General features: G+C 39.1%; 1 protein-coding gene across 3 annotated transcripts; it reads right to left on the reverse strand.

Annotated features, from left to right (window-relative positions):
- Positions 1-1,834: 1,834 nt before the first annotated feature.
- On the reverse strand, positions 1,835-7,138 carry rad51ap1 (RAD51 associated protein 1). Of its 3 annotated transcripts, XM_021322175.2 has the most exons (10): positions 6,861-7,138; positions 6,731-6,777; positions 5,498-5,633; positions 4,868-4,965; positions 4,705-4,791; positions 4,510-4,638; positions 4,171-4,356; positions 2,404-2,544; positions 2,174-2,321; positions 1,835-2,097 (listed from the first exon to the last, which is right to left on the reverse strand). In XM_021322175.2, the coding sequence occupies exons 1-9, from the start codon at positions 6,881-6,883 to the stop codon at positions 2,194-2,196; spliced, it is 975 nt and encodes a 324-aa protein (XP_021177850.2). In that variant the 5' UTR covers positions 6,884-7,138; the 3' UTR covers positions 1,835-2,097; positions 2,174-2,193. The 3 variants fall into 3 exon arrangements, with proteins under 3 accessions (XP_021177850.2, XP_036004770.1, XP_012729226.2); XM_036148877.1 differs by having other exon boundaries at positions 1,835-2,321; positions 2,404-2,541; XM_012873772.3 differs by having other exon boundaries at positions 1,835-2,321.
- Between the last annotated feature and the right edge of the window lie 5,446 nt (positions 7,139-12,584).

Below are 12,584 nucleotides of genomic sequence, written 5' to 3' on the forward strand. Positions count from 1 at the left end.
ATTGCTTTTTTTGTTTTTCTTCAGATTTTTCTAATTTATATTCAGAAACCATAAATTGGCTGAGTGTAACCACGTTTTTTGGGAAGCCGAAAAATGTGTTTTTGTCCAAGATTTGATCTTTAAATAAGATTAACTGCCAATGGAATGAGTATTTTGAACGCCTAAAATAAGATAATTAGACATCCTGCACTTGAAATAAGATGATGGAGATGATTTGTTCCTATTTTAAGTGCAAAAATCTCATTCCATTGGCAGATCATCTTATTTACCCGCTCAAATCAAGGACAGATACACTCACTTTAAGAAAATTTTACTTATTTTTAGTTCCATTTTTGCAGTGCATTATAACCCACATACCTTCCAAATCAACACTAGTCCACAATGTATGCAACAAATACATAAATATACATTTCATGTTTTTCAAAAGAACCTTTCACTGATTCTAGTTAACCACAACCAGAATCAAAAGAAGCAATATCTCCTTTAATCAGAACAGTCATTATAAAATGGTTATTTGGAATATTTCATAAACAATTTGAAAGAACAAAGATGAATGTAAGGATGGAGACATGCATGTCCAACTAAATGGACCAATGGCTGGTAAATGTACCGTCAGATGGACCCACCAACCAATGGATGGACAAAAAAAGTCTCATCAAATGGACAAACAGATTGACAGATGGCTCAAGACATTAATAGATGAAGAACAAAAAGGATGTTTCATTTTAGGATTGGATGGACAAATAGATGGTTTTACTGTCGGATGGATTCATTTAGACCAGGGGTGTCCAAAGTGTGGCCCCTGTACTGATTTTGTGAGGCCAACTGATTTTCAGGAAAAACTTGGCCGACCTGCGCTGATGGCTTTTTGCAGATGGAAACTTTGCAAAAAGTGGTGCAAAAACGGATCTAAAAATAAGTAAAATGTTCTTAAAGTTAGTCTATTTATTCTTAATTTGGGCAGGTAAATAAGATTATCTGCCAATGGAGTGAGTATTTTGACACCCAAAATAAGATAATTAGACATCCTGCACTTGAAATAAGATGATGGAGATGAATTGTTCCTGTTTTAAGTGCAAAAATCTCATTCCATTGGCAAATCATCTTATTTACCTTCTCAAATCAAGGATAAATACACTAATTTTAAGAACATTTTACTTATTTCTAGTTCCGTTTTTGCAGTGTAAATTTATTATAGACAAGTTAAAATCTTACATTTTGTCTTGTAATAAGCGCACTATTTACATTTGCTTTAATTTCATAGTAAATAGTGCGACTTTTACTGAAAAGCAGACTTTGGGTGCATTAAAAGTGATTGGAAATAATTTATTAAAATAGGCTAAATACAGTTTAATATCTTTTCTTAAATGTATCATATTTTCAGTATTTTTGGTTATTGTTATTCTTTTTTTTTTTTGGCTCTCGGGTGCTTTCAATTTAACAATTTCTGCCCAATAGCCAGAAAGTTTGGACACCGTTTAGACTATTAAATTGGGTGTCAACACTGCTGATACAAACATTATACAGTAATCACTTTTTCCATATTTAACCATACATGTAAACAACCTAAATTATATTGCATACATTTACAGACAGTGTAAGAGCGTATTTTACACATGGATCCACACAAAACTGGGAGAATTTTGTGATAAAATTACATAAAATTTAAACAATAACCTGGAAGTTTTTCTTTTTAATACAAGTTTGTACAAATACATCCGTCCTCTTCCTCACATACGACAGTTTCAAAGCTGGAATTTTATTTCATTATTAAAAAGTATTTAAGATGTGAGGATTTGATGTAAAAAAAAAAAAAGCCAGTGTGGAAATAATATCTGCAATGAACGCTTTTTCTCTTTATTTTATGATTATGTACAGAATATACAAGCATTACAAAGAGGAGTAAAATGTTTTCAAAGAGAAAGGAAAGAAAAACAAGGAAACAATGAAATCTAAAACCAAAGAACAGTTTTTAGGGACTTATTACAATATAAAAAAAATGAAACATGAGTTGGACAATAAAGTCAAGACTTCAGATCCAACGAGGAGCTGCTGATCTACGGCGATGATTTTCTTTACCAGGGTAAAACATCTACACTGCAATCATCAAGTTTGGGTTGAAAGAAGTTAACACATGTGAGGATCTGATTGAAAATATACACACATAACACACCAGCAGTGACAGGTTATCTGTTAGTGGCTGGCAACGCTCGGGTGGAGAGGTTTGACCCGGACCAGGCGGGACAGTCCTAGTCTCAGCCCGGCGCTGGGAGACTTCACAGCCGGAGTCTGGGAGGAGGTGGGGCTTTTCCCGATCTGAGCTGCACGACAAACACATCAGGAATATGACATTTACTGTCTGGAACCAGAGAAGCAGCAGAGATGTGATCAGTCAGGTCCTACCTGGTGGGGTCCACTTGGGTAGTCTGCCCCCTGCTGGACTCAGAGAGCTCACAGGCTTCACGGTGGAAGCCGGGGAGGATGAGGCCGAGCTGCTGGGAGCCGGTTTGGCTGCAGGGGGGCTTCTGCCCGGGGGGGACACTGCTGGAACATTAAGTTCTATCTATGAAGTAACTCTAAAAAGCCAGGAGTCTGCACATTTTCAACTTACCAAAACTCACCGTTTAGACTACGATACACAAAGGTTGAATTTATGGAATATACAGGACTGTCTCAAAAAATTAGAATATTGTAATAAAGTTCTTTATTTTCTGTAATGCAATTAAAAACCTCATACATTCTGGATTCATTACAAATCAACTGAAATATCGCAAGCCTTTTATTGCTTTAATATCGCTGATTATGGCTTACAGCTTAAGAAACCCAGATATCCTATCTCAAAATATTAGAATATCGTGAAAAAGTATACTAGTAGGCTATTCAACTGTTCACTTGAATCGTCTAATTAACTCGAAACACTGCAGGGTTTCCTGAGCCTTGAAAAACTCTCAGCTTGGTTCAGTAAACTAAATCACAAGTATGGTAGTGGTTAAGAGACGACATAAGATTCTCACAGTAACTGGTGTACTGACCATGGCATTACTGTCCTTGATTGGCCTGCCAATTCCCCTGACCTGAACCCCGTAGAGAATTTGTGGGGTATTGTGAAGAAGAAGCTGAAAGACACCAGAGCCAACAATGCAAATGAGCTAAAGGCCGCTATTGAAGCATCCTGGGCATCCATAACACCTCAGCAATGCCACAGGCTGATTGCCTCCATGCCACGCCGCATTGATGCAGTAATCTGTGCAAAGGGATTCCCAACCAAGTACTGAGTGCATTAATGGACATTTTCAAATGTTTGATTTTGTTTTGCTGTTATAATTTTATTTTTTACTTGGTCTGAGGAAATATTCTAATATTTTGAGATTTTTGAGTTTTCTTCAGCTGTACGCCATAATCAGCTATATTAAAACAATAAAAGGCTTGAGATATTTCAGTTGATTTGTAATGAATCCAGAATGTATGACACTTCATGTTTTTTAATTGCATTACAGAAAATAAAGAACTTTATCACAATATTCTAATTTTCTGAGACAGTCCTGTATTTCTATAGTGGAAGGAATTTCTATTTGGAACCAGGGAAGACAAGAAACTGGATGGATGGATGGATGGATGGATGGATGGACACATTGGAGGAAGAAAGGAAGGACGCAGAGAAGGAAACGAGGCAGGACACAATGCAAGAAAAAAAGACTCAAGAAAGAGGCTAGGAAGGATACAAGTGAAGAAGGAAGGTTAAAACAAAAAGAAGGAATGAAGGTCACAAGGAAAGACAACAAAGAAGGTTAGAGGAGAAAGGGGAGAACGGGGTACAAGTTAAAAGAAAAGAAAGGAAGGTTGTAAATAAGGAAGTAAAGATGGAAAGGACACAAGGAAAACTAGAAAAGAGGGAAAGAAGCAAGAAATGGAGGTAGCACATAAGGAAGCAAAGGCAGAATTATGGGGGGTGGACACAAGGAGGGAAAGAAGTGAGGGTACAAGGAAGGAAGGAATAAAGTTAGAAGATAAAGGAGAGAAACAAGGGGAAGACAGATTGAAGGACAGAGCAGGTAGAAAATGGGATTGAAGTCTGGAAACACTAATTTCCAGATCTGGAAAAGCCTGAAATTAATTTCCAGACTGCGAAGGAGTCCTGTAGAGAGGAAGCCGACGTAGAAAACAACAAACCTGCTGCGTTTGGTTTAGAGTGTGACGGCTTGGATCGTTTCTTCTCTTTCCTGGGGGCAGGACTGGGTTTGGGTTTGTCCTTCTTGGGAACTTTCTCCTTCCGTTTAGCTTTGCTGGCTTTCTTCACCGTGAACTCCTCATCGTCGCTCTCGTCGGGCTCGCTGAAATCCTCGTCGCTCTCTGAATCTGGAGAACCACAGTCATTGCAGCGACAACGACAGCATGCTGACACACGCGCTGATGGTGCGACAGATAACCTGGCATTATTATTCCTTTATTTAACCAGGAAAAGTTTTTCCTGGTTAAATAAAGGAATAATAATAATAAAAAAAAGACAACCTGGCATCAGTTTGGGTTTGTAGTCTTCGTCTTCGTCCTTTTTTCTCTGCTCCTCAGGCGCTTTAGTCGAAGTCTTCCTCTGTCTGTCAGAAGCTGTTGATGCTTTCTCAGATGTTATTTCGTCAAGGCCTGGAAAAAAATGTAGTTGTTAAAAAAAAAACACATTTAAAAACAAAACAAAAGCAAGATAATTACCTAAAAGTGCTCCATCCACACAGCAGTTGGACAAGAGCAAAGAAGCTGGATCTGTGTTTTCATCCATGGGGTTCTGAACTTTAACATCTGCAGGGAAAAGAAACAAAGTTAGAAGATCGTAAAGCGTAAAATTTACATATTCCATGCAGCAGCTCCTCCTTACTGGTGGGAGACTCCATTAATCCGCCTGAGTTGTTGAGTAAAGAAAGGGTGATGGCTGCATCTAGATCTCTTTCATACAACTTTTCATCTAGAGGTTTTCTGGAGAGAGATAAAAAAAAAATCACTTTAACAACCTGGAAGCAAATCAAACATACTACATCACCTTAGTGCAGCAGTAAACTGGTTATTGTGAGAATCTATGTGTGGTTTTGGCTCCATCAAATCGACATGAGAGACTTTACTGCAAGTCTTTACACGGCAGCACCTGGGAGGAATTTTTAAAATCAAATTATCAAATGATGAAAATGTGAAAATGTCTTGTTTGCTAATCCAGTGTAGCTGAGACTATCAACTCTCCAGTCAGAGTTAGAACAACATGGAGGCATAAGGGAGGTAAAGAAAGGCTTTAACGTTACATTGTTGTAGTAAAACGATCCTAGCGGTAGAATCGGTAAATCTGGGCTGCTTTACTTTATCTGATTGTCTGTGCAGCCGGAATCTAAAACAGGCTGCTTTGTTTCTTACATTCCTCCTATTTGTCTTAAGTTGTGTAGCCTCTGCCATTTTCAGGTACATTCACTGATCCTTCCACAAGCAGACAGCGAAGCAGATTTAGTCGCCTCATGCCCACCTGATCTTCTCGCTCTGCACAGATTTGGGGGTCGTCTCTTGACTGGAGGACCTGCCTGCAGATTTCTTCTTTTCTTGTCCCATTTCCTCTCTGGGCTTTTTGCTGGGCGGTGCCTTCGAACAGGCAAAATCCTCATCTGTCCGAGAACGAGAGCAGGAACACACAAAAGCTGATATTAAAGTCAGATTTTGGCAAAAGAGCAACGTGCTTTTCCACGTGACACCAACAGCTTTAGCAAAAAATTATAGCTTTTAAACAAAAATCATTGTTCCCTAGCCTGCTGGTTCCTCTTAAAACCCTGTTTAAAATAAATGTAAGTGAACCGTTTTAATTTAAAACTTTACATTTTTAGGTTGATCAAAGAATCTAGGACATTTTAAGCAGTAATCTATGACTTCTAGTTTCCTTGGGGTTCAAATATGTTTTAATAGAGTCACATTTTTCCTACCAATTCCTTAAAGTAGGAAAGAAAGAGAACAGTTCAAGTCGGAAAGAAATGCGTTACATTTTCTGACACAGAGCAGAAATAAAGAACCATCAGACAAATATTCCTAAGCTTAAGAGACAAACCAACTTCGCAGTATTAGGAAAACATACGATAAGTGATAATGTATGTAAATATCATGATAACAATATAATTTACTCCAAGTAGAGAAATATTTAACCAAAACTGATTTGATTCTTAAATAACACGGAACCCAGAGAGAGTATCCAGCTACCGGAAACACAAATTACTTGGTAGTATTTCTCCTTGGTTAACATGTTTTACTGTCTGTTTACTCCAATGTGAGATCAATAAAGACTATCTTATCTTATCTTATCTATAAAGAGGCGGGTCCGGCTACAGCTCCTTACAGACACAGAAACAGCTCAGCAGCAGCGTAATGCCTTAACAAAACTGGCATAAACGTAGGAACAACCAGAACAAGGTATATAAAAATCTGGTGGCCTCTATATATTTAAACATGACAGGATCATGTTTAAATATATAAACCAATCAACAGAGGAATGGTTTACCAGACAAAAATTCATCTACAGCCACTTCACTACCACTTGGTTGGCTAATTTTAATCCAGATTTGCAAAGTTGTCCAGAGTTTAAAACTGAATTAATCTGCCGGATATAAAAAAAAATACATCAATAAACTGTTCTTTTAAAAAATAAATAAGTTTAGTAACGCGTGGATAAATATTTAGTAAAGGAAGCAAAGCGCAGGTTAATTATTTAACTCACCATCTTCCAAGTCTTTGTTTTCACAGTAGTTCACAACCTTCGTCTTCCTGTATAAACAACAAACAAGTTATCATCTGCAGCTGTTTAAAAGGATTCACGTATAATCAGATAAACTTTGATAAAAGCTTACACTCGTCTGCACGGTCGGTCCATGTCCGGAGTAAATAAGAAGCTAAATTTCGGTTTTTGTTCAGCAGAAATTAACGGCGGGTTTATGAAAAACTAGCAGCTGTAGTCGCAGCAAGCCGGTGATAAATGTGTCAAAGAGGCTGGCGCAAATTTACTGAAAACGCTTGTTTAATTTACAATAATAATAAAAAATCAGCTTTAGTTGAGCAAATCTTTAGCTCGCTAAACGTCGCTTTCCTGCTTTCATCCAGCCCGCCGAACAACACCGGAAGTTACGTTTTGTTGACGAATCAGACGAAACTCTGGTTTCTACGTTTTTGTTTTTTGAGGGGGGTTGCTTTTAAACAACCACAGCTGTATAAATATTTTTTGTAAACAAAACAAAACGTATGAATTACGACTAATAAAAAAAGCAGCCAAAAATATTTTATATTACCTGCAGCAAAGTGCCGAATATGCTTGTTCGATTAGTGTGACGTACGTGAAGGCGTTAAATGGTTATTCCGAACGTCAGCGACGCCGCCATATTGGGTAGGTAAACATGCAAACTGGAGAAACGAGGCATCGTCCTTTATTAATATTACTGGCTTCTTTCATTCAAAAAATATATTACAGAATAAACCTTTTATTGTTTGAAACCTAAACGTGTCACAACTGACATGAATATTCTGTAATGAACATATTAAATGCTAGGTAAAACAAATAAATAAAATAAAATAAAGTCTGGATTGTTTCTGACAAGACAGCACATCATAAATTGTCAGTGCAACTTCATTATGTGCATTACAGCAATCGTAAAAAGGCTTGCCTGAATGGAATATTTGACAGGATATAAATAAGGAGATATCCTGCATTCATGCTATATCTCGACACCTTATATGGGTTTGAGTAACCAAAATGGCGAGCTTGATAAGGACAGCATGATGATGGAAAAGACAGAAAAATGTATGGAAGATGTTGGTTATTTGCAATAGATATTGTAATATTTATACGTTATACTGCTATTTTAGGTTTTCCTATTTGGTAGCTCCATTTTATGCCTTCAAACAACTTAAGATGTAAAGAAAACAAGTATATTTCAGTCAGTTGTTTGTTTTGTTTTTTAGGTGACTAAAAGAATTTATATTATTTTCATTGGATAGGTTGGTAAAAGAACAATGGCAAGACTGAGAAAGGTCGGGATATTGTACTACATAAACTGTGCTTTATTTTTAAAACCCAAACCATTAGTATTGTGCAGACGGTTTCACTAATATTTAGCAGAAAGTGGATTCCAACAGAAACCTTATATGTATTCAAGTTAACTTCAAACTAAAATGATGTACAACAATGCCTTTTTCAACTTTGCAGTTTTTCTGCTGTTTAGAATAAACTCTTGAGCATTTAAATAAGGATGTGTCGAGACACCCCATGCTCAATAAAGTCTAGAAATGACTCATCCCAAACTTGCAATGCCATGCTGCCAAACCTATGTTTGCTCAAGCTCACATGTGGAGGTGTCTGGGAAACCAAAGAAAAAAAAACAAATAAGGATAATTTCCTGAAAACATTTTAACATTACCTGAAAAAGTTGTGTGACAAAATTAAGGATATTCTATTATAAGCCTGTGCAGATTTCTACCATATTTGGACATCCACCCATTGTCTACACCTGCTTATCTGTGCAGGGCTGCGCAGGTGGCTAGTGCCTATTTACTCCAAAAAAATTCAATTAATGGAAACCTAGAAAACAAACTGAGGAAAAGAGGTTTTTAATTTGCTCTGTAAATTGCGACTTTAAATAATGCAATTTCTTGTAAGGAATAAGTTAGGGAATCCCCACATTCAATTTTAGATGCACATGATTAGTAGATTGTAATTCAGCATTTTAAAGTAGGTTTTCCCTGTTTAAACCTCTCAGATTTAGTCTGCTGTTCTCCTGACAGCGAAAGTGAAAGTGAACACCATGATAAGACCTAAAGAGATGTCTGGGGCCATGAGAAAGATGACTGCAGCAGCTTTAAAACACTGTCTGAAAAATACTGAGCATGCCCAGATCCGGCAGGTTCACCCTAAAAGCAGACTGCAATATGCTAAAAGAAGACCCACAAAACCTTTGAATGTTATCACAGGATCCACCTTGCGTGCTTTGTAAGAAAATCATTAGGACAAGGCTAACATTTGGGAGTGTGGACAAAGACCAGGACTACTGGAATACTATTCTGTGGACCGATAAAACTGAAATATCTGGACACTATAACTGAGGACATGTTTATGAAAAAGGAATTAAGCTATTTTAGAATAGGGACATCAACTGTGAAGCATGGAGGTGAATGGGTCATGGTTTGTGGATGTTTTATAGTGTCAGGATCCATCCGAAAACCTTTCATTGAGTAAGGACTCTTCAGCCAAAGCGGAAGTGTGTCAGCAGTCGTCATGATAAGTCCTGTCCAAATAGTGCAGTCAGAAATGGTGAATGACTTGTAGTTGTACTTTATCAAGTCCAGTGACCTCAAAGCGCTTAACACTACAGTCAGTCATTCACACATTCACACATTGATGGTGGAGAGCTATGCTAGTAGCCATGGGGCACACTGACAGAAGCAAGGCTGCCATACATCTGCGCCACCAGGCCCTCTGACTTCAGACACAACAACTGAGACGGTCAGAGCGGAAGATTGAACCGGTAAACCCGCCATGAATGAGGTAGGAAAAGGACCCTATATGCTTCCTCCCTCGACTAGTTTAGCCTTAGAACCTCGCAACGTCGCTTACCTGCGCCAAGGAGCTACAAGGTATCCCACAATGCTTTGCGTGACGTATCACCTCACGGAAATCAACAAAAATGACCAGAGAGAAGAGCGCGCGCATTTGTACTTAATTTTCTGAAGGCTGTAGGCCCGGATTTGACTCGCATCATCCGTGTGCGTCTCCGTCACGTAATGATGTCGTTGTTAAAGGCATCCGAAGCTCATTTCCTCCCCAAGACAGACTTCTAACTGGTGACCTCATGAAAGGGTACAGAACAGGAGCCAGGAGCTATTTATTATTAAGGGTATTCGGACAGAGCCTCAGGTTTCCTCTTAAGCATTGACCCCGTCTAACAATAGGGTAGTTCACGCGTGACGTCAGCGCTACATCCGGGTCCTGCGGGTAGGCAAAAAACAGTACTGTTCTCGTCTACTACATGACAAAACGGGTGATTTAGAGCGTACTTTTAGTTAGTTTATTTTTGGAATCTAAGCAATGCCTACGACTTGTTGTGCTCCCGGTTGCACAGAGAGGCATTCCAAATTGTCGGATGTACGTTTCTGTCGTTTACCGAAGGAGGAAGGACGAAGAAAGAAATGGATATTTTCAATGAAAAGAGCGCAGGCAGACACTCCCAATGGACTGGGGGAGCCATCATACTACGACAGAATTTGCAGTCAACACTTCATCTCCGGTAAATACAACTTAATTCTGCTCTAGTCATTGATCTGCTTAAATAGCGGCGGAGGGGAGGTGGCGATCGCTACACAGGCCGGAGAAGCGGCTGCTCCAGACAGCGGCTCCATTACGCCCCGGTTCACGGGCGCTAGTACGTCTGTGTTTACGCTGCAATGTCGCCGACACCCCCACCCATTTTAACAAGACAAAAACACCAAAATAAATCCGTAGTAAACAATGTTTTTTTAATCCTACCGGGCGGGTCTTCCTCTCTGCTGAGACGCGGCCTGTGTCCGATGCCGCTTTGTGCTGTTGCACAAACGTGTGAACAACATCCATCCATCCATTTTCTGACCCGCTTATTCCCTCATGGCGCCGCGGGCGTTGCTGGCGCCTTTTTCCCGATATAAAATAATTTTAGCCGTCCAGTGATTTCATGGTTTTTAATGCTCTCTCGTCTGTACTGGCCTGCGTGTTTATAAGGCAGCTGTATATGGAACACTTGGCCAGCATTTCACAGACTCGCTCCGTCCCTTCAGGATTTTGCTGTGTGGATCTGGCAATATGATACCATCAACCATCAACCTACTCTTAAAACGATCTTGTGATACGTTATCTAAAGAAGAAAAATACGTGGAGAACTCGTCAGTTTCTCTGTTTGCGTCCGCCATTGTGTTCGCCTTTTGCCTACCAGTCCGGCGCGCATGAAAACAATAGCAGTGAACTACCATATAACCAGGTTAAAGGTCATTGCAGTGTTCTGACACAGCTTATCCAGCAGGTGGCAGTGTGGGTCGACTACACAGTCCGGCTACCAGCTGATTGACATGAGTTTGACACGTCCTCAGCTGCCCAGTCGCCCACTCTCGCACCGGAAACGATCCCTGCTCCCTCTGAAGTGGGTCGAAAATAAAATCTCTCCATTTTTACAGCCATTCCAAGACAGCAGCTGCTGTACCAAAGGTTGTCATTTTCTACTTTGTGAGTGGGTGGCTGTCAGCTGTGGTTTGTCACACAGTGGACCTGAGGCAGACGCTCGGGGACACGATGGTCCATGTCTTCGGACCCAGACAAGGGAGGAAGACAAGCAGGCTGGGGCCAAAAGGTCTTGTGGTCGCACATTCCTAAACTCCTCCAGCGCTGCCTACAGCTGCGACTGAAATATCCCTGCGAGTCATGCAAACACTGCGGTTACAACATTACACTTCTGATCACACATATAGATGTTTACATTCTGTTTACATTGTGCTGCAATGAGGACGGGAGACTCGGCTGCCGGAATAAGGTAATCATGAGGTGGCAAGTCTCAACAACAAACCTTAACAGCTGAAAAAACGATTTACATTTAGACTACTAATCTTAAATTATGTTTTCCCTAACAGCAGACATACCCGCTTCAATTATAACTATTATACTTTATGAGTTTCTGTGAGCTAAAAACATTTTTGCAAGTGACATCTGTCTTTAAATATCACACATTAAATTTTGTTAATATAAATTAGTGTAGCTTAAATCCACTGTTTGCATTCGCCTTAAAAGCATTAATTTGCTTCCACCTATAAATAGCTAAACAGAAATGTGAAAAATTAAGTATATCAATTATAGCACAAAAAGATATGTATACGAAGATGTCTTTAAGAGAAAGGCTAATTATGCTCAATGTAGAAAAAACATCTTGGACAGATGTTTTCTATGATTACTGTTGAGCCATTAAAAGTGGATTTAAAAGGGATCTTTACATCCTGGAAAAATAATCTTCTTATGCCAAAATGTCGTTGAAAAAATAAAAAGTAATTTTCTTTAAGATACACACAAGAGATTTTTGCTCACAGTGAGGCGAAGCCAACTTTTTCACATTTTGAAAGGACGCCTACATAAAGACATCCGTGTAAAAGGCAGAAAGGTGTCTTGTTAACGCAGAAAAGGCTCCTTTCTTGTAATTTTTTTAAACCCTTTTCAGTCGTTAATGTCGATTAAATTATCTTTAGGGGAGTTGAAAAGTCACCCGATGTGGAAAAGTCATCTTCGTTACAAGGTAGAAAATAAATCTTCAAGAAGACCACTGTTACTGTTGTCTCCTGTCTCACTCACAATACAGCGAGGAATCTTTCCCGAGTGTTTTTGGAAACTCTAATCTGGTCGCTTTAAGTAGCTTTTTGAATAATGTCTTGTTGATTTAAACATTTTCCACCGACACATGTTAATTTGCCGTGACAGCTATGATTCAATTCAATTTTATTCCTATAGCGCTAATTCATGATACATATCATCTCATCGCACTTTCCAAAGTCAAATTCAATCAGATTATACAGATTGG

Source organism: Fundulus heteroclitus, chromosome 17, assembly GCF_011125445.2.
Source record: "Fundulus heteroclitus isolate FHET01 chromosome 17, MU-UCD_Fhet_4.1, whole genome shotgun sequence".
NCBI classification, from domain to species: domain Eukaryota; kingdom Metazoa; phylum Chordata; class Actinopteri; order Cyprinodontiformes; family Fundulidae; genus Fundulus; species Fundulus heteroclitus.

Excerpts from the sequence above, each read along its gene's own strand:
- rad51ap1 (XM_021322175.2), bottom strand. The coding sequence starts at position 6,883 with ATGGACCGACCGTGCAGACGAGT. Across the intron at positions 4,966-5,497 it reads GTGCAGAGCGAGAAGATCAG|AAAACCTCTAGATGAAAAGT; the intron begins GTGGGCATGAGG and ends ATCTCTCTCCAG. Across the intron at positions 2,545-4,170 it reads CTCTAAACCAAACGCAGCAG|CAGTGTCCCCCCCGGGCAGA; the intron begins GTTTGTTGTTTT and ends TTAATGTTCCAG.